At 43.9% G+C, this 21643-nt stretch overlaps 1 protein-coding gene across 5 annotated transcripts in view; it reads right to left on the bottom strand.

The window, feature by feature from the left end:
* Positions 1-21643, bottom strand: part of TSPAN4 (tetraspanin 4) — a 647139-nt gene that overhangs the window by 371548 nt on the left and 253948 nt on the right. The window contains exon 4 of one of the 5 annotated variants that reach the window (XM_043547930.1): positions 12498-12599. The exons of the other annotated variants lie outside the window; for them this stretch is intronic. Within the exon in view, the coding sequence (XP_043403865.1) occupies positions 12498-12587 (90 nt within the window). The 5' untranslated portion in view covers positions 12588-12599. The remainder of the gene's footprint in view (positions 1-12497; positions 12600-21643) is intronic. 5 annotated transcript variants of the gene reach the window in all.

The raw sequence follows: 21643 nt of genomic DNA, 5'->3' as shown, positions 1-21643 counted from the left end.
CCTCTGGCACCCAAAAGGGGCAGGGAGAGATGGGGACACACACAGCCCCCATTCACACAGCATGCTGAGGAGTGACAAGAGGCACAGAGCCTGATAGGGACAATTCAGACCTTTGGAGGTCTCTTTGCTTACTCCAGTTTTCAAGGGTGTTGGAGCCTTCCCAAGAGAGGCAGGCTGTCCTTCCCGAGGCCCCCATCTCCAGCCAAACTGGAAAGGGAGCGGGGAGCCCGGCCTCCATCTGGGGTGGGAGGACTGAAAGCAGCTCCCTACCCGGGTCCCTGTCCCCCGGGGGCCCAGCCCAGGGCAGGTGGAGAGGCCTCAGAGACGCAGCTGGGCCATGATAAGAGTCGCACAGGCAGCTGGGGGGAGCGGCGGTGGACCTCCACCTGCCCGCGGTGCAGGGGGCCCGCCGAGAGCAGCCCCCGGCCCACTTCCCCGCCCCCTCCAGGGCAGGTGGAGGGTCTGTGCCACAGCTTGCCACAGCTGCCCACGCGGCTCTTACCATGGCCGGACTGCAGCTCCGAGGCCCCCGCCCCCAGGTGGAGCCGGGTCCGGGAGAGCTGCGTGGGCAGCTGTGGTGAGCCGGCGTGGAGTCGTGGATCCTCCACCTGCCTTGGGCCATGGGCAGGTGGAGGGTCCACAGGGCTCCCACAACTGCCCAGCTGGCCTAGCCAAGGGGATGGTGACCCGGCGGGAAGAGGAGGGGAAGAGGGTGGAGTCTCCCCCAGCGAAAAGTGGACAGGCCAGGCGCCACTGCCAGTTTTTTCTCCATGCTCCTTCCCGCTCCCTCCTCTGCTTCAGCATTTCTCCTTGTTTATCCCTCTTCCTGAGAAAATGACTTAGCCATGGAGCCCCACTGGGCAGGTACTTGCTCATTACATTGATGACATCTTCATCATCTGGACCCATGGAAAAGAAGTCCTTGAGGAATTCCACCATGATTTCAACAATTTCAATCCCACCATCAACCTCAGCCTGGACCAGTCCACACAAGAGATCCACTTCCTGGACACTATGGTGCTAATAAGCAATGGCCACATAAACACCACCCTATACCGGAAACCTACTGACTGCTATGCCTACCTATATGCCTCCAGCTTTCATCCAGACTACACCACACGATCCATTGTCTACAGCCAAGCTCTATGATGCAACTGCATTTGCTCCAACCCCTCAGACAGGGACAAACACCTACAAGATCTCTATCAAGCGTTCTTACAACTACAATACCCACCTGCTGAAATGAAGAAACAGACTGACAGAGCCAGAAGAGTACCCAGAAGTTACCTACTACAGGACACGCCCAACAAAGAAAATAACAGAACGCCACTAGCCATCACCTTCAGCTCCCAACTAAAACCTCTCCAAAGCATCATCAAGGATCTACAACCTATCCTGAAGGACGACCCATCACTCTCACAGATCTTGGGAGACAGGCCAGTCCTTGCTTACAGACAGCCCCCCAACCTGAAGCAAATACTCACCAGCAACCACACACCACACAACAAAACCAAACCACTAACCCAGGAACCTATCCTTGCAACAAAGCCCGTTACCAACTGTGTCCACATATCTATTCAGGGGACACCATCATAGGGCCTAATCACATCAGCCACACTATCAGAGGCTCGTTCACCAGCACATCTACCAATGTGATCTATGCCATCATGTGCCAGCAATGCCCCTCTGCCATGTACATTGGCCAAACTGGACAGTCTCTACGTAAAAGAATAAATGGACACAAATCAGATTTCAAGAATTATAACATTCAAAAGCCAGTCGGAGAACACTTCAATCTCTCTGGGCACTCGGTTACAGACCTAAAAGTGGCAATTCTTCAACAAAAAAAACTTCAAAAACAGACTCCAAGGAGAGACTGCTGAATTGGAATTAATTTGCAAACTGGATACAATTAATTTAGGCTTGAATAAAGACTGGGAGTGGATGTGTCATTACACAAAGTAAAACTATATCCCCATGTTTATTTCCCCCCTTACTGTTCCTCACATGTTCTTGTCAACTGCTGGAAATGGCTCACCTTGATTATCACTACAAAGGTTTTTTCCCCCCTGCTCTCCTGCTGGTAATAGCTCACCTTACCTGATCACTCTTTTTACAGTGTGTAACACCCATTGTTTCATGTTCTCTGTGTATATAAAATCTCCATACTGTATTTTCCACTGCATGCATCCGATGAAGTGAGCTGTAGCTCATGAAAGCTTATGCTCAAAGAAATTTGTTAGTCTCTAAGGTGCCACAAGTCCTCCTTTTCTTTTTGTGGATACAGACTAACACGGCTGCTACTCTGAAACAGACATGAGACTTGCTCAAGAAGTACCCACCCGAGGGCAACTAGTTAGGAGGAATTTCAACCTCTGACTTCCGTTCATCACTGCAGTGACAGAATCTATCCTCCTCCTTGCAGTTCCCCTAAACCTAACAGCAACAACTACCACAACAGAGGAGTTTCGCTGCCTTATCTTGTACGCTCCCTTTAGCCGTGTGATTCCTTACATACATATACTATTTCCTTTTCTCCCACCCCAGCAGAAAAAGGCACGAGGAAAATTGAAATGATACTGTTCCAGGGGGACCCTCCTTTTGTTTATTACGTCCCTCTTTAAATGCATTATTAGAGGTTCAGAACTAATAGTGGCAGTCCCATGCACTAGGAGAAAGTTTTAATTTTGCAGAGAATATTGGATTACACTACATTAACTTTAGTGTGCAATCCAGTGAATGGAGGCACCCAAGTGACTTAGAAGCAATTAATATAGTTCGTTTATTTACCTACCTCTGACATACAGAGGGCATTCAAAGGCAATTGGAATGGTGTTTATCTACACAGAACTACAGGACTTCTCCAATATTGCCAATAAATATCCTGTCCAAGGTTCACTGTGCTACTTAACTGTTTCAGGCAATGGAAAATGTGAAAACAGAAATTGAAATATCGACTTTAAAATACACAAATCTTTCCTGCATGCAAGAATAAGACATTAATAATGATATGATACAAAGACAATTCTTAGCTCTCAATGGCTCCATATTTGTCAGCATTGTGAGAGTTACTCAATAAAGGCTAACACCAACCCCTGTTTATTACAGACTTTTATCAAATTCCAATACAAGAATATTAATGAAGATATAGTTAATGTTGGAAACAGACATCATTTCAAGTAAAACAACTTTATTAGAACATTGTAATTATAGGAAAAAATTCAAACATTTAAAAACCAAGTTAAGGTTAAAGTTTAAGAACAGAAGTATTGTAACAAAAATCAGGAAATTCATAGTTTAGGTTCCAGAAACAATCTTCACTCTGAATATTTGTCAATTTCTATTCCCTGCCTGTCCATTTATCCTCACCTTACATCCAGCCACCATACTGCCTCACGCACATTTCCTGTGTGGACCAAAAACCTCAACTACCATTCTGTAGAAACAGTTATGATACAAAGAACCAGACCCTATATTTTCAAAAGGGACTAGTGATTTTGTGTGATCAGCTGGAGATACCTTAAAATATAGCCTGTTTTTCAGAAAGTTATGGCATATTCGCCCTCTGAAAGTCAGACCCCTTTAAGGTGTCTCAAGTTGGGCGTCCAAAAATGGAGGGACTAAAGATTACGATCATGTACATTTTTATACATTTAGGCCCAGGGTAACACATTTCTATGTAAGCTGAAAAAGATCAGGAGTAATTCAAATTCAAAGGAGTAATCAAAGCCTATGGTTTAAAATTTAAAAGTTAGATTTGCGGGAGAAATCAAACTGACTTCAGCTTCTGTTAGATGCTGGGGGGGTGAATATCTCATCATTGCAATCAAAACAGTGGGTACTAAACTATTACTTAATTAAAACCAAGAAACAATGGGAAGCTTCCTGTAATGGGGTGGCACCCGCCTCTCGCAAGCACCCCCTTGGTCGAGTGCGTGCCTGCAATCACTCAGTTCGTGGAACAGGGTGGCATCCACCCCTCGTAAGTACACACACCACACACACACCCCATGATCAATGGTTTCTTCAGCAGGTTTTCAGTGTCTCAGCCCTCTGCCCAAGTCACACACGCTGTCTGTAGGTAGAACAGAACAAACCCCTTGTTCTGGCCCTGGTATGGGGCTATCCACCCAGGGCTTCCTCTCTGGAGACACTGTCTTCCTGCAGCCCTCTCTGGGCTCAGTCCTTGCTCAGTCCCAGCAGCCAGCCAGGAGCTCCGAGTGAGCTGTAGTTCACGAAAGCTTATGCTCAAATAAATTTGTTAGTCTCTAAGGTGCCACAAGTGCTCCTTTTCTTTTTTCTTAGCTCCCGCAGTCCTTGCCTGCATTGATCTACCCATGGTCCCACTGCTCTTTCAGCCAGTCAGAAACACGATTCTTTCTCTTCCAGCTCCAGGCAGCAACTAACTCTGTCTCTGCTGCTCCTTTTATTGGCCACTCATGCAGCCCCTCTGATTGCCTCCCCTACAGTCACTTTAGACTACTTGAAGGACTTCTCTTCTGCTCCTCTCTGGGACAGGGTGTGGCAAGACCCTGAAGCCTCCAGCAAGGGGCCTCTGGGCCTAGCCCACCCCCCACACACTTCCATTCAGCTCTCTCATTGCAAAGTAACAGACCAAAAAAAAAAATCTCAGTGGCAAGAGATGAATTTACTGGTGATTTTCAGACCATTGAAGTGATGTTGGAATTCCAGCATATGCCAGGAAAATTGCTGCCATTTTTCAACAGCTTGGAAAGCAGGCTAAGAGATGAGGGTTTGTTTTTTGTTGCTGTGTAAGAGTTGTGTTTTTATTGTGTGGGAGATATGTCCCTAACTACGTAATTGCAAAGTGATATACTGAGATTTGTTGTGCAGAATGTCAGTGTGCATTACTGTCCAGAACAAGGCAGTGCAAAAAATTTTTCCATGTGTGTATGCTATATACGTATTGGCTTAGGTTTTCAACACACAACTCACACTAATTTCAATGGGAATTGCATACAAAATTCCCTTGGGCAACTTTGTGTGTATTTTACAATGCTAACTTCTGCCAGGAAATCAAATGGATTTGTTAAAGAAGTCTGTCTCCTGTAGTAGCCAAGGTAAAGAATCTAGGCTCTCCATACAGTAAACAACAAACAAAATAATACATTATATGTCTGTATGTAACACTATTCATCTGAAGATCTCACAGCACATCTTACAGATGTTAATTAATCAATCCTCATAACCATCCTGTGAGGTCAGGGCCAGATTCAAAGCCTGTTGAAGCCAATGGAGTCTTTTTACTGACGCCAATGGGCTTTAGATGAGGCCCTAATTAAGTATTATCACCATTTTACAGATAAGTAACATTTAGAACTAACAAAAAGGTTAAATGACTTGCAGGTCGGATTGGGAATAAGATCGACAATACTGGCTTCCTGTCCTCTGCTTTTAACCACTTAAATAACACTCCCACTATGTAGTAAGTGACTGGACTACTACCGGTCAATATAAATTTAATTTTCATAGAGTAGATTTACCCTTGTAATGAAAGCACATGCACACAAAAAATCACATTAAAAATGTTCCCATTAATCTGCTCGCTCATTCTCGTACTCTCTTTCTGTCAATGTTGCAGCTTCCGTTTTAGTTCCCAGTAAAATTTGATTGTTTGTTTTTATATTTGGAGCCTGGTTCAGTCTGATTGGTTTTCATTGCTGGATGCTCTAGTGAACCTCTGAAATCTGCTTTATTTCTTCTTTTAATGCTGATATGAGCTGGCTACAAAAGGCTCTTTGGGGGAGGGCTCCCTCATTTACATTATCCTACTATTTTTTTTTCCTTTTTAGTGGTTATGCTGCATATTTTGCGCTCAAAGCAAAGAAGAAAACACCCTCGAAGTCCATTTAAAAAAAAAATCACACACATTTGGTTTCATGTAATGAAATCCCTGTGATTTAGAGGGAGAGGTGTGAGGAAATCTCATCTGCATCTCATCTTCAGTGAAACCAATCCTGCTGCCCTTGAAGTCCATGGGAATTCTCTGATTGAGCCTAATTCTGCTTCCAACTGGGTGAAATTTTCAATAGCACCTGAGTGATTTAGGCGCAAAAGCCCCCATTTTCAAAACAGACTTAGATCAAGATTTTCAGAAGTGACTGGTGATATTGGGTGTCTCAAATTTTGATTCCCAACTTGAGATACCTTGAAGAAGTCTGATTTTCAGGAAGTGCTCTTTACTACCTCTTTGAAAATCAGATCCCTTTCAGGTGCCCCAAGCTAGGCAGTCAGAGCGTTAGTCTCTTTTAGAAATCTTGGCCTTAGGCACTTAGGATCCTAAGCCACACTGACTTTCAATAAGACTTGGGCTCTTAAATGCCTAAGAGCCAGATTGACAAAGGTATTTAGGTACCCACACACAGGTAGATGCCTAGGGGATTTTCAAAAGCATGTAAGCATGTTAGGCGCCTAACTGCCAATGGGAATTTGGTGCTGAACTTAGTTAATTGCTTTTGCAAATAGCATTAGGCCTCTATCTGCATCTTTTGGCAGATAAATACCTTTGTAACTCTGGCCGAGTCCCTTTGAAAACAGGATTTAGGCTCTGTTACAGCTACCAGGCGAGCTGTGTGTTAGACCCCTTTCAGTCCCTCCTGAATGCACCCCGTCAAGGTTCCTTCCCCACTCTGAACTCTAGGGTACAGATGTGGGGACCTGCATGAAAAAACCCCTAAGCTTATGTTTACCAGCTTAGGTTAAAACTTCCCCAAGGTACAAACTATTTTACTTTTTGCCCCTGGACTTTTTTGCTGCCACCACCAAGCGTCTAACAAAAATAACAGGGAAAGAGCCCGCTTGGAAATGTCTTTCCCCCTAAAATTCCCCCAAGCCCTACACCCCCTTTCCTGGGGAAGGCTTGATAAAACTCCTCACCAATTTGCATAGGTGAACACAGACCCAAACCCTTGGATCTTAAGAACAATAAAAAAGCAATCAGGTTCTTAAAAGAAGAATTTTAATTAAAGAAAAAGTAAAAGAATCACCTCTGTAAAATCAGGATGGTAAATACCTTACAGAGTAATCAGATTCAAAACATAGAGAATCCCTCTAGGCTAAACCTTAAGTTACAAAAAGACACAAAAACAGGAATATACATTCCATTCAGCACAACTTATTTTATCAGCCATTTAAACAAAACAGAATCTAACGCATATCTAACTAGATTGCTTATTAACCCTTTACCGGAGTTCTGACCTGCATTCCTGCTCTGGTCCCAGCAAAAGCAACACACAAACCGAGAGAACCCTTTGTTTCCCCCCACTCCAGCTTTGAAAGTATCTTGTCTCCTCATCGGTCATTTTGGTCAGGTGCCAGCGAGGTTGTCTTAGCTTCTTAACCCTTTACAGGTGAAAGGGTTTTTCCTCTGGCCAGGAGGGATTTAAAGGTGTTTACCCTTCCCTTTATATTTATGACAACCCCAAAGGCCTGACTTCCTGCACCTCTCTCAAACCTCCCAGTCCCACCACACTTACACTGGATCTCTGGGTGGCAGCCCCCCTGTTTACCAACCATGCTACTATGACAGCACAACTAGGTTTGGCACCTGTAAGCCCTTTTCCTCGGGAGTCTTGTGACCAGAGAGCTGTTTCAGTGACTCACAAACAGCTTCTTCAAAAGAAAGCATTATTTTTTCACCCAAAGGATATGTAGCATGCAGAGAGGCGGCTAAAAACAATACAGCCCAGTATGAATAGTTCTCCTTACACAAACATTAATCCTTCCTCGCAAGCTTTGGTAAGTTGGATTCACCTCAGTTATCTCCCATTTCTGGTTGCAAAAGACAGAATGAGTTGCTGCCGCATGTTCTCTGTTAGAGATTTCACCTCCTGGGCAGCTGCTGACAACCCACTCCCCCTTCCAGGTTCTATGGGGCTCTTTAATAGCGTATGGCTTTTCTAGCTCCAGATTTGCAGCCTTGGCACCCCAACTGTGTAACTCTGCCTGGCACCTGGAAACCAGCACCTTCCCAACTGATGGTCCAGCCATTGTTATCTTAACCACTTTGAAAGGATTTACTCCAGGTGTCTTATCTTTGCCATTCTTTCATTTCCTGCTTGTTTTCCTCCCGACAGCCTCCTCTGATTTAACTCCTGGCAGTCAGGCAGGATAATATCACACAGACAAACTGAGGCACAAATGCTTTTCATAAAAAATAATTCACGCATTTCTCTGAGTTTCCACAGATACCCACTGGGAAATGTCACAACATTTCTCTCTCTTTCTCTCTCTCTCTCTTTTTTTTAAAACATCTTTAAAGGATAATTCCTGGGCAGCTTCAAACTGAAAGCTGTTTCCAAGGTTTGTTGCCCCCTCCATAAAATGTGCTCACTACTGCATCAGGGAAATTGCTCCTTAGAACTGGGCTCCTGGCTTTTATTTGTGTTTAATGAATAAACAGAACTGAAACAGTGTGCAAATATTAAAGCAGAAATAAAAACAAATCTAGTGGTGACTCAGCAAGCCACCTGAACCAAAAATATTAAACCAAACAAGGCATAAACCTTCCCACAATAGTTATACAGTCTAACTTCACTGACTTCAATGGAGCTACACCAGTTTACACCACCTGAAGGTCTGGCCCTCCGTGTTAAAAACAAAGGACTAGAAGTTTTACTGAGTATACCCAGCTTTGCTGGAGGTAATGCTCAAAGTAAAATTGCTGAAGTCGCCAGTCCCAACCATGGTCTTATATAAAATGTAGGATGGATTCTATGATGGCTTTCTTCATGCCAGCTATTCCAAGCTTTGCTCAGGAACAGGAAAGGTTCTTGCAAGGGGAAATGGAGGTTTATTTGGCTCATCAATTATTGTTGATCAGCTGCATATTAACAGGGGTATTTAGTAGCATACCTTTCAGCTTGCCAAGGCCTAAGAGTGGGACTCAAATGAGGAATGAAGCACCAAAATGGGCAACACAAAATAATAATTCATACAGGAATGCTGTGGGATTCTTTCCTTTAGTGTAAAACACACTTCCTGTAGCTGCAGTGTCATCAGATTTCATTTCTGATGTAAATAACAGTCAATAATAAAAGTGGAGGGACACAACACTTCTGCAGGGAACGCAGATTACGTTGGGGATAAAATCAGCACTATCCCTTGAAAAGAGGAACATGAGAGAGATTATCCAGCAGGTAACTAAACAGAAGTGCTAGGAACATCTTTTATAAGGGGAACCAAGCTGAAACCATCAAATTCATTTTTTCCACTGAGAATTCCCACCTTAGATGATCCTGGGGGCCCTACTCTCCTTTGCAGAATAGGAGTAAATCCCATTCACTCCGCAGAGCGAGGAAAGAGGGCCAAGGATCACAGAGATGACACAGCTGCGGGCTTTGTTCTCTATAAACATCAAACTTCAACGCTGTCACAAATGCCGTGTTGCAAATGGCTGAGTGCCCATCTCCTGGTTATTGTCCCATAACATTAAATACAGTGAAATTACAGCGCACTTATGTATGACACTTCTGAGCTTGACATTTTCATTGCTAATGTCACCCACAGCTTTAGGCATTTTTCCCATAAATCTGGCTAGATATTTTTCCCCCCCTTCACAGGCAAGGTTAGAAGTCTAGGAATTATATTTCATGATACAATGTCAAAATTGCCATACACCCTCCATGTTCATTTAACAATAAATAAAGAAGAAGAAGATTCTTTGGTCTGGAAGCCATAAAACTGCTGATACTGAGCCAATTTATATTAAACAGGTATCCTTCTCACCTCACTAATGACTTTGTACTAATCTATCTTGATTTCTGTGCTGGGCTTTTTACTTTTATAATGTGGTTAGACGTAAAAAAACTGATTAACTGAGCTGCATACATTACAATTTATTTCTGAGAATAATCCTGAAAATGCACACTCTCAATCTCTCGGTGTGTTTCTTTTATTTAAAAAACAATTTAACAAAACTGCTGACCAGGTTTTTCTCTTTTCTCTGGGGGAGAATGCAAAGAGGAATTAAGGTGTAATGACTCTCCAGTTCCCCAGCTGACACCTTGTGATCTAACTCAGCCAGCTAATAATAAACCTGGGTTTATGAGGCATGGAGGTGTTTTCACACTTCAACCCTACTCCATCAGCTTCCACATCTCTTCCTTTGCCACTGCAGTAAAAGCACTCTTTTTTTAAATAGATGGCTGTGACATGGGGCTGCGTGAGCAATGGGCTCTCAAAACAGATATTAAAATAAATGAATGAATGAATGAAATGGAAATGGGGCTGGGGGGGGGGGAGGACAAAGCATGATGGCTGATCTGGAACTTTTACTGCACAATACAACATTGAAAATGGATCACACACACCCCTCCTCCCAGGAACCACAATCTTTCATATAACCTGTATTGCACTCTAGCAGGATCCAAGTACAGACATCACACTTTCGCTGTTCCTTCACAGTAATTTGAGTGTGTAAAAAACAAAACAAAACCCAAATACAATAACATAGTACTTACTGAAAAGAGCAACACAACACAATTTCACAAATAATAGAAATCCGGGAAATTCAGTTTTAGGACTGAACTTTAAAAGAAGCCCTGATACTTGGAAGTATACTTAAGAGTTTGCAGGGTTAGGCCACTACACTGAAAGAAGTTTTTGGATCAGGGACTATATTCTAGGGGCTTTATGTAGTACATAGACTGGCTGTGGGTATCCTAAGTTTGAAAAAGCTATTGTACTGGTTCGCTGGCCATATATATCACTGACATCCTCCCACCATTTGATTTGCATTTTTTTCTCCTCTCACAAAGTCATCATACCACATTCTCCATTGAACCTATGTGCCACTTGCTACCGAGCTAGGGTATCTACATACACAAACCTCCTACATCTTCTAGATCATGAAATTACCGCACTTGTATGACAAATGCAAAGTAAGAGTGGTGAAAAAGCCTCACACTTACAATGTCATACATACAAGTACAGTGTCTGCTCCTTATTTAAGAAATCTGCTTCCTAGCTTCTTAAATCCTCTCACATGTGTGCAGCACTGAATAGGGTGCCTGACTGCGCAAAGGAATTGTGGGTAACACTACAGAGAGATAGCATAACCGAGTGGTTAAGGCATTAGACTGCGCCCCATGAGACCTGGGTTCTTCTTTTCCTGGCTCATCTGCTCTCCTGCTGTGTGACCTGAGCAAATCACTTCTCTTCTCTATGCTTCTGTTTCCAACTTTTGACTCTCCTAAATTTAAGGTAAAATTTTCAAAAGCTCCTAGTGACTTAAGAGCCTAAGTCCCATTTTCAAAAGTGACTTAGGTACCTGAAGGTTAGCGGGACCTGGGCTCCTAAGTAACTCGAGTGCTTTGGAAAACTTTGCCTTCATTTATTTAGTCTGTAAGCTCTTTGGGGCAGGGACTATCCCTTACATCACTTAGCACAATGGGGCCCTGATCTTGGCTGGGACCTCAAGGTGCTATTGTGAAAAGAATCATTTCAAATCAAGACTTCAGGAAATGTTAGTCAGGGTGGCAGAGCCGAAGTAAAGAGATTTTTATGTGGCATCACAAAACAATAATAATAATAATTTGTATTACGGTAGCACCTAGGAGCCTCAATCATGGACCAGGGCCTCATTGTGCTAGGCACTGTACAAACACAGAATAATGATGAGTTTTGCCCCGATCCTGGATGGCATGGACCTGCTACAAGAAAAAAAACCCTTATTGTAAGGCTAAGAATTTGGCCTGTTATCACCCCAATTACATTTCAAGTACCCAGTCTGTCTTTAGGATCTCAGAGAGAAAAGACAGTGTGCGCTGGAAGAGCCTCTTATTTCTTTAGCTTCACTCCTCACCTCTCCTACAGTCCATTTCCTTCCCAACACACGATTGTTCTCAGCAGCATCATATGCAAATTTCAATACCACATTAGAGGAGCTGCTCTTCAGAGTGCCACTATGAATTACTAGCACAAGTCCAAATACCTCCCCAGTACTTACGCTTATCACAGTCTTCAACTCAGACCTACTCTGGTAGAAACCCTAACCATTTTAACACTTCATTTTTTCATCTTGCCGTGAATTTGCTATTGATTTGCTCTGGCTGCTCCTGCCCTGTAAATGCATTTCTGCCTCCATCGGAAGGCCAGCACACTACTAACTGTTTGTAAACCACATCAGAGAATCCTCTCCAAGCCACTCTCTGTATATTACAAATTAATAATTCTCCTCTTCTTCTCTACATGCCATGTCTCTAACATGCATCTGACAAAATGGTTCTGTACTTCCTATTGCCACACCAAAACTGGAAATGCTGATATGAGGCACAATGTTATGTTGCTGTTGTTGTTAATTACTAAGCATGAATAAAAATCCATAAGATTTAATCTGATACAAAAGTTATAATATCTAAGGACTGATCTCTGTTGGTGAGGAGATCCGTGGGCAATTCGCAGGATCAGAGTCTTACTTTTCACCAAGCAACATGCCATTTCCTCCTTGCACATCGCTCAATTAGGGCAGAACTTACTCTGGTCAATTTCCCTTGTTGTTTAAGGTCCCATTTCACTTTCTTAGTGTCACCCACATCCAAATGCTGTTGTGTCAAGGTTTCCAACATGCAGGGCAGGGCCTGAAAAATACATTTACTCACAGTGAGTAGGAAGCATCTCCTGTTGAGAACAGAGACCTAAGCTTTCAATTTTGGTCAAATCTAAGCTTTCATTTAATGCCTCTTCTCCTCTCCCATTTAAAAACAAATAAAACCTAATTTTTGGAAATGTCATTTTCAAAGTAATATCGGAGTGCAATCAAAAATATCTGTACCATATATAGAGGGAACCCTTTCTTTATAACCCGAATAGTAATATTCCACCTCTTAGCGTTCTTGGGCCAGATCCTCAGCTGGTATAAATTTCCATACAACCACTGACTTCAATGGAGCTATGCCTATTTACAGCAGCTGAGGATCTAGTCCTTTGCATGTAAATCTATTACTTCTCCATATAGCTGTCCACAGAAGTTGTGCCACAAAGGAAGTGACCAGCAGAATTACCGTTTTTGGTAGAGCTATTTGTGGCATAATCTCCCACTGGAGTTAATGGAAAACATGCACCTGTATTCCCAAAGAGTGCTCTGTAAACTTCGGCGGCTATTGTGTCTGTGATGCTGCTGCTGCTTCTGTCGTATGACAAGAGAGGAGATTAGCAACATTCAAATGACCAAATCCAGATCATGTATGTAGTGCCGTTGTAGCCGCGTTGGTCCCAGATTCGTGAGCCAGTGGGTAGTTTTGGAAGTGACTTGGTGTAAATCTGAGAAGCCACCAGCAAACAACTGAGGCGGGCACGGATTTACAATGTGTGACGGAGTCAGACCAGAAGCATATAAGAGAGCGGTGGAAGGCAGGTATATCAGCCTCAGGATGAGCAGGTCCCTGGTTCCCTGGATAGCCAAACAAAGGCTACTCCAGGCCAATCAAGACACCTGATACCAATTAACCAGTTAAGGTCATTAGGCTAATGGAGACAGGTGGAATCAATCAAAGTCTCACTCAGACTGCTTAAAAGCTCTCCTTTCCAGTTCCCTCAGGAGAGCCCAGGTGAAAGGAGCTGGAGGAGGAAGCATTGCTGTATCCTGAGGTAAGGGTGAAGCTAAGAAGAGGGGACCACGGGGGAAGTGGCCCAGGGAATCAAAGCAGCATTTAGCAGTGGAGGGAAAGCCACCAACAGCTGCTACCCTTAGGGTCCCTGGGCTGGAACCCACAGTAGAGGACAGGCCCGGGTTCCCCCGCCCCAATACTCTTCAGAAATCCCCTTGAGAGGGGAAGCAAGACTCAGTCCATTCAGGAGGGCAAACTGTGCCTACTGAGCTCTATGGAGCAACAAAGACTGTGGGGTATTTCCCCTTTCCATCTCCCACACTGGCCTGTGATGAAAGTAACTCAATAGGCTGTGACACTGGCCACTACACTGTTAAAGGAAGGTCACACTGGGGCCTTAGTGAGTCTCTGAGGCCCCTGGATCCGCCAGGAAGCGCGGGACCCACAATTACAGGCTTGGAACTTTGTCACAAATGGCATATGGCATGGTGCTGCTGAACAGTTGTTACGCACAGCCAAATCTGTACACAAGCCAGTGTGTAGTCCATCTTCTTATTTTTTTTTTTCCATAGTTTGTAAACTTTGCCAGCTTTTCTTAAGGGAAATGCCATTTTGAATTGTAATAATCAAGAACAGGTAAGAAGAGCAGAACTGTAAATGGGAACCATGTCCATTCCCCATCATTTCCCTCTTCTTCCTCCAAACAAGACTGGAAGGAATCAGCAAGCGTAACTTTCTCTGAAAGGAACAGCACTTGGAGCGAAATGGGCCTTCAATCCAGTAGGAAGTTTTAACAGGAGAGAAAGAGAATTTCTTCCATTAAGGTTCATTGCTCCCCATCCCTTTTAACTTGTTTGTTCCTATGTCTATGCTGCGAGCTTTCCCTCCATGCAAGAAAAGTCCCCTTAATGGAGAAATTTTTTTTTAAAGGAGCTAAACAAAATCTAGCAGCCCAAGGGCCCCTCCTCTTCCTCCTTCCAACACTTGTATCTCACTTCTGGGCTCCACTGAAGTCTCAAGCATCACAGAATTTGGTGTTCCTTTTGCTCAAAGTTAATGCCACATGTCTGACAGTTGGTAAATTGAGTCTCCTTTGTTTCCCGTGCTGGATTTCTCACTTGTTATCTTTCCATTCACCGAAAAAGATTGCTTTCAAAATTGAACTTGTCAAGTCAACCGGTTCACTTCTGAACAATTGCAGGAATGCATGCTTTCTGAATCCATTTATTTCTGTTTGTTTGTTTCTTTGAGGCACCTTAAGGGTGGGTGCGATGGAAAAAGCAGTGGCAGCCCACTCCCATAGAGGATGACAACTGGGCTTTGTACTTCACAGTAAAGCATAGCTGTGTACGTATTTAATATGTATACATACGAACACATATATCTGTATCTACAAACACCTATGCCTGTCCTTACCACTCGTGGAATAGATGATAGCAAATCTGAAATGAAATCAGAAAAGTAGATGAAGTGTAATAAAGACCAGTCAGTGAGATAATTGGATGGAACTTCTGTTGCCAAGTCAAGGATTTATACTGCAGCTTCTGCGCCATCCAGAATATTGAGCACAACAGGACATGAGAAGAATACAAGAGCTAGGAACTAAATTACTAAATTGCCAATACTTCACCATGACGAAAGGATTCTGTCATTATATTCTAAAGCCTGCACTGGAAGATGTAAAAGTTACCTCGCACTCTGAGAGAAATTAAAGGCAACATGTAGTAAAACTGTTTTTTTTTTTCAACGCAGAACTTTTCCAGGATGGGGAGAGTTTGGATAGGCTTATAGGTCAAATATTCAGATATTCATGGCAACAACAGGGATAGATCTCAGAATCCCCTACTCTGCTTTTTAGAGCATAAGAACGGCCATACTGGGTTAGACCAATGGTCCATCTATTCCAGAATCTGGTCTTCTGACAGTGGCCAATGCCAGATGCTTCAGAGGGAATGGACAAAACAAGGCAGTTTCAAGTGAGCTATCCCTTGTAGTCCTGTCCCATCTTCTGAAAGTCTGAGGCTTAGGGACACCTGGAGCATGAGGTTGCTTCCTTGATCATCTTGGCTAATAGCCATTGTTGGACCTGTCCTCCAGGAACTTACCTAATTTTTTTAAACCCAGTTATACTTTTGGCCTTCACAACATTCCCTGGCGAGGAGTTCCACAGTTTGACTGTGCCTTGTGTGAAGGAGTACTCCCCTTGGTTTATTTTAAGCTTGCTGCCTGTAAATTTCATTGGGTGACCCCTAGTTCTTGTGTTATGTGAAGGGCTAAAATGTCATGGTCTCTGACATGCATCAGACAAACTGCTTCTGCACTTTCTCTTCCCTTAGTTGCTGTTTCCAAATTTAAGCCTTGGAATCTTCAGTAGATTTTGATAGGAATCGGGATCATGCCCATGCAGAATTTGGACAGGCTTATAGGTCAAACTGTTTTTGTGAAAGATTTCTCCATCCAAGTTAGTGTATGGGATTATAAATGGCTTGGTTCCTCACACACCCGACCACGTTCCTGTAACATGGTGGGTGAATCCCTGACAACCAAAAACCTGGCAGCTGATGCCAACTCTTAAGGCTTCTCAACATGCCCCATCCTATCCAGGTTCTTATATAGTGCCCACCACCATGGGGTATCCGAGAGGCCTCTCGGCATTATCAGGAACACACAAAGATACATTAATTTTCTCTCCCCCAGTCAACGGGATGGTAGCTGGCCCCTGACTACTGCACTGAATAATGAACCTCAGTATGGGTCTCTAAAGGTTCTCAAACCTCTTTGGAGTCCATGTCTGAAATGAGCCTGACCTCACACAAATTAGGATGCCAACTGCAGGAGCACACAAGGTGATGAGCCAATTAACTATAGCTACCAAAGTCCCTCCTTCCACACCAGGAGGTAGAGAAAAGGAAAACATCCTACATTCCCCTCCCAGATGCTGGGAAGAAGACATGGAGAGGAAGGGGCAGAGGCTCCCACTGAAGCTTAATCGGGGCACTATTCCAGATACCATCAATGATCATCTCCATTGGCTTCAAGCAGACAAGCAAGTGCCATTCAAATCCAAGGCAGTCAGTTCCCCGTGAACTTCACCAGCTCCCTTAGTAGAAGGCACTGCCATGTGGAATCAGAGCAGATCTGTTAGCTTTCAGCCAAGGGCACTTGTACACACACACAAGCCAGTGCAGCTCTAGGCCAAGTGAACAGCACTAGTTCACTAGAACCGCAAGCAGTGAACCAGGAGACAACAGAAGGCAAATGTTCAGTCAGGCCTCAAGTATGTACCCCTGGGGAAGGGACAATACAACACTGTAACAGTAAGGCTGTTCGATCAGCTCTGGGTGGATCCTTTGATGTAGTAACATTTAGAGGCCACTACGTGTACTGCCTCCACAAGTGTGGTCCAGGTGACAGGACCCAGAAGCCTGCCCTATTCCTGGCTCCGACATTTATTGTGTGACTCACTCCGCCTCCTTTCCCCTCTCCCTTCAGTGGCGTGGGAACAATTTTTATAGTGGGGGTACTGAAAGCCATTTAACCATACTGCAAACCCTGTACATGATGGAAACCACTTCAAGCCAGGAGGTGCTGCTGCACCCCCAGCACCGCTAGTTCCAGCACCCCTGCCCGTCCATGTACAAAATGGATATAATAATACTGACCTACCTCACAGTGGAGCTTTGAAGCTTAATTTTAATTAACAGCCCTACAAAACTCTTTGAGATCCTTGGATGAAAGGCACTCAGGAACTGAAAAGCATTGGTAGGGTTTTTTTCAGATGAAAGTACTGCTACTCTGATCTACGCTACAAGCCACATGATGAGTGCCAGTTACACTGACCTACCCGTGAGGGCCCCTGGAGGAAAGAGTCAGGTGGGCTGCAAGCTGGCAGCATTACTGAGCTCCACCACATGCAAGAACAAGGAGTGCTGTGGTTGCAGCTGCCCTGAATAAGCAGCAGAGCCCTTCAGCTTAGGAAACCATTGCTATCAACTCGGTGTTCAATGGATGATGGGGAAAACATTTGCATAAAGTCAGGCTGCAGTGTCTGAACAAGATGATGAGCCATATTCCCTATGGATGTAAATAGATGGACCCCCATCAGTTTCCACAAGCAGAGAAACTGGCCCGTCAGTTCTTGCTGGGCATTCCTATTAAAAATTACCCTATTTCTATTTCAGGTCTTTTCTGTCTTTGCTCCAATTTTCATCCTCTTTGTTTTCACTCCTTCTCCTTCTGGTATTTCAGCATTCTCCCCTTGTCCAATTCTTTTATCTCCTTCATATTCCATTCTTTTCCATTAAACACGTCTCGTCCTCTTGCATCTTGCTTTGTGTAACACATTGCTCTCTTCTCCTCTTATCTCCCGAACCAGAAGATCTTTGTCTGATTCAGGAGACAGCCTCATGTTTCAACTGTATTGTTGTGAAAGGGACGGATGCTGCGGGGGGGCAAGAACGGATGGAAAGGCAGAGTGTGTTTAGAACTGGGATGTGCATTTTTTACATTATATGAAAAAAGTGTCATTTGCTACTGCTCACTTCTAAAAAAGGCGATAGAACATTATGATGAACCTGGCTGTAGATATATCAGGACAGGTCCTCAGCTGGTATAAGTAGGCAGAACTCTATTGAAGCTGTACCAATTTACACCAGCTCCAGAACAGCTATTTATGTAAATTTCCAAGTGTGGAGAAACCTTTAGGATCTGGCCCATCATATAGAGAAATCCCATCATGTAGAGAAACAGCCCACAGTCAATTCTCTTTCTGTGTTGCTGTTCAAAGCTGCCCGCTATTTCACCTTGTTTGCTGCCGATCACGTCATCTGTGTTACAACATATGCTCTTGCTGCCATAACAAGAAACAAGATGTTCGTTGTATTGTGGGGGGTTGGCAATGGGCAGGGCTATAGGGTTATGTAGTTTCCTTTCCCCAAATGCCCCATCTACAAAAGCCTTGCACCCTGGCTATAGTAGGTTGAAAGAGAAGGGGCTCCTTCTACCACACCAGCTAAGGAGGAGGGGAAGCTGTAGGGGTATGCTGTTTCCCCAAGCCAAAGAGAGGACAGGGAGCTCTCCCTCTGCTTTCAGCAAAGGAAGGGAAGGTGCACTCCCTCTTGCTCCTCCTTTGTTTTAACCCATCGCCTTACAGCAAAGTTTAAAATGGTGAAGTCCATTTTTAGATGAGGTGGAGCAGAAGAGTAGTACTCATTGAGCACCTATAAGCCATGCATAACAGTAGTATCCACTCAGCCATGCAGAACAGCAGTATCCATTAAGCATGTATAAGCCATATATAAGAGTAGTATCCACTAAGCACTTTTCTAATTAAGCTAGACTTAAAATGCGATAGGGACACATCATACAAAAGTCATTTTAAAAATCCTTTTCTTCTAGACTGGACAGCCAACTATGTTATAAACTGGTTTAAACAGCAACTGGGCTTAGGGCCTGATTCAAAGACCACTTAAGACAACAGAGTCTATTTGACGCCAATAGTTTTTGGATCAGATCCTTATACAGGTTCCTGTTCAGAGCCTTGGGGCCAACACCAAAGGGAAAAGTAGGCCCCATCTCCTTTCCATTCCAAGTCTACAGTTCCATCCCACTTTCAGTCAGATAGTGGAGGAGGCATTGAAGGACTTATGAGGAGAGGCTGAGGGAGCTGGGATTGTTTAGTCTGCAGAAGAGAAGAATGAGGGGGGATTTGATAGCTGCTTTCAACTACCTGAAAGGGGGTTCCAAAGAGGATGGCTCTAGACTGTTCTCAATGGTAGCAGATGACAGAACGAGGAGTAATGGTCTCAAGTTGCAATGGGGGAGGTTTAGATTGGATATTAGGAAAAACTTTTTCACTAAGAGGGTGGTGAAACACTGGAATGCGTTACCTAGGGAGGTGGTAGAATCTCCTTCCTTAGAGGTTTTTAAGGTCAGGCTTGACAAAGCCCTGGCTGGGATGATTTAACTGGGAATTGGTCCTGCTTCGAGCAGGGGGTTGGACTAGATGACCTTCTGGGGTCCCTTCCAACCCTGATATTCTATGATTCTATGACTAGTGACCAGAGACTGTTCTGTCACAAGGCTAACTTGAAACCACAATGCAGCTACAATCAAGGCAGCTTGACTCAAAGTCTGCCCTAGGCCACACCAACATGCTACCTTAATTAATACCATGAGTAACACACCATCAAGGGGGTTGGCATCTGGATGGGGGTGGGAACAACTGATGCAGCCCTCGAGCTCAATCTCTAGTGAAGACATGGCTGAAGGGGCTAGGGGTTTCTTAGATTTTTCATGTGTGTTCAGCATAATCACACTTCTTTGTAGGTTAGGAAACTGTTTAAAGAGCAGGTAGCCTCTCCTGCTACTAAATTAATGTATTTCTGCATGAATGGGGCAAAGTCAGCCAAGACAAATTGACCTATGCGTGACCTGGGAGGTGAGGTTTCAGAATTTTGCCTCTTGGTGCTCTCCATGTCACGTCTCAGCACTAGGGCACAGATTTTCAAAACAGCTCATCGCTCACAATAGGGGATGGATTTTTAGAAGAGCTCTGCTGCCATTTGGGCAACTAAATAAGGGACATGTTTCTAAACATGCTCAATACGCAGCCGCTCCTGTGGTAACACCAATAGCCAGATTTTCACAGCACCCAATGTGTACCCCACATGCTGAGCACTTTATTTATATGTGTAAATGGAAGCTGAGAATCCATAATACTGAACTGATATTCTTCTCCCTTACATTTGTTTTACATGCGCTTAAAATTAGGCATGTGCTTAAGCACTTTGCTGGTTCCAGGCCTAAAGCTTCCCCTGCTTTTTTTTTTTTTCTCCCGAGGAAGAAAAGATTCTCTGGGTGCTGCTGAGTCACCACCACGCTGACTCTGTAGACTGCCTCAGCTTTGACGAGATAAGTCTTTGCAGCGCTCTCCATTTTACACTTCTCTTGTTGAACTTTGTAAGTTAATTTATAGAATCAGTAGTTAGTAAATTTGTGCCCTCAGCATTTGGGAGATGCCTGCCTCACACATCTGGCAGTTCCCAGTCAAAGAGGGAAAGCTGGAGATGAGAGTTTTCTAAGGCCCTGGGTCAAGATTCTCAAGCAAAATCCTTCTGGACCTAAGAACACCCGCAATATCCAGTGCACTTCAACCTGGCCTCCAAGAATAAGAACAAACAACACGGTGCATGTAAATGAAATAAAATACTAAAAATAATGCTACTAATAAAAAATCCACATGCAATATTCCTCCAACAAGAATGGAGAAAGATGGAAAGAACTGAATTGACTACTGGAAAATGCTTAGCTACCATGACGGGGCACAGTGTAAGAACCACAATGGGGCTGAATTCTCACAGCCATTAAAAAAAAAGAGAAGAGGGTGGAATTTGGGAAATGATTCACTTTGATGGGCCCCTATTAGAAATTTTTCTCTATGAGATTGGTGCTTTCTAGGTGAGTTTCAGATGGTGCAACCAGTTTTGCCTGCAGAGATCCTCAGAGTATGTTGGGTTGTAGCCTGTCAAGGACCTCAGTGATGCCTGGTGAAATCAAGCCTTGGTCATTTGGGGTCTGTTAACAAGGAACAGTATCAATTCCACATGCCATGAGGGAAAGGAGCCAGCTGGAGCTCATTAAATGTGTTTAATTTTAAAAGTTTAACAATTTGCTGTTGTTGCAACCCCCCTTACAGCAGGAACTGTCAGACCACATAATGAGGTGCCTAAATTTAGAAGCCAAACGTTGAATACCCATTTTTGAAAACTTTGACCAAGTTCTCTATTCAAAGGTAATTCCCCAGTAGTAGTGGTAACACAGAGTGCATTACTGACCTTTGCAGACCACAGCAGCTGTGACCTCCCCTCCAGATGGGATTAGTGAAGTGCAGTTTCCTTGGAGATCACTCAATTTTCAGATAGTGCGGAATGACAGAGGTATCTCTCGCATGGAGAATACTACATCTATGCAGTAAACTCAGCCTCCACCTCCAGTTTGTTCCTCACGGCAATTCAAAGTATTGGCTTTGATCCGTAAGCCCTCATGTGGCTTGGATCTGTAAGCCCTCATGTGGC

Source organism: Chelonia mydas, chromosome 6, assembly GCF_015237465.2.
Source record: "Chelonia mydas isolate rCheMyd1 chromosome 6, rCheMyd1.pri.v2, whole genome shotgun sequence".
NCBI lineage: Eukaryota > Metazoa > Chordata > Testudines > Cheloniidae > Chelonia > Chelonia mydas.
This window is presented reverse-complemented; position numbering and strand designations above follow the sequence as displayed.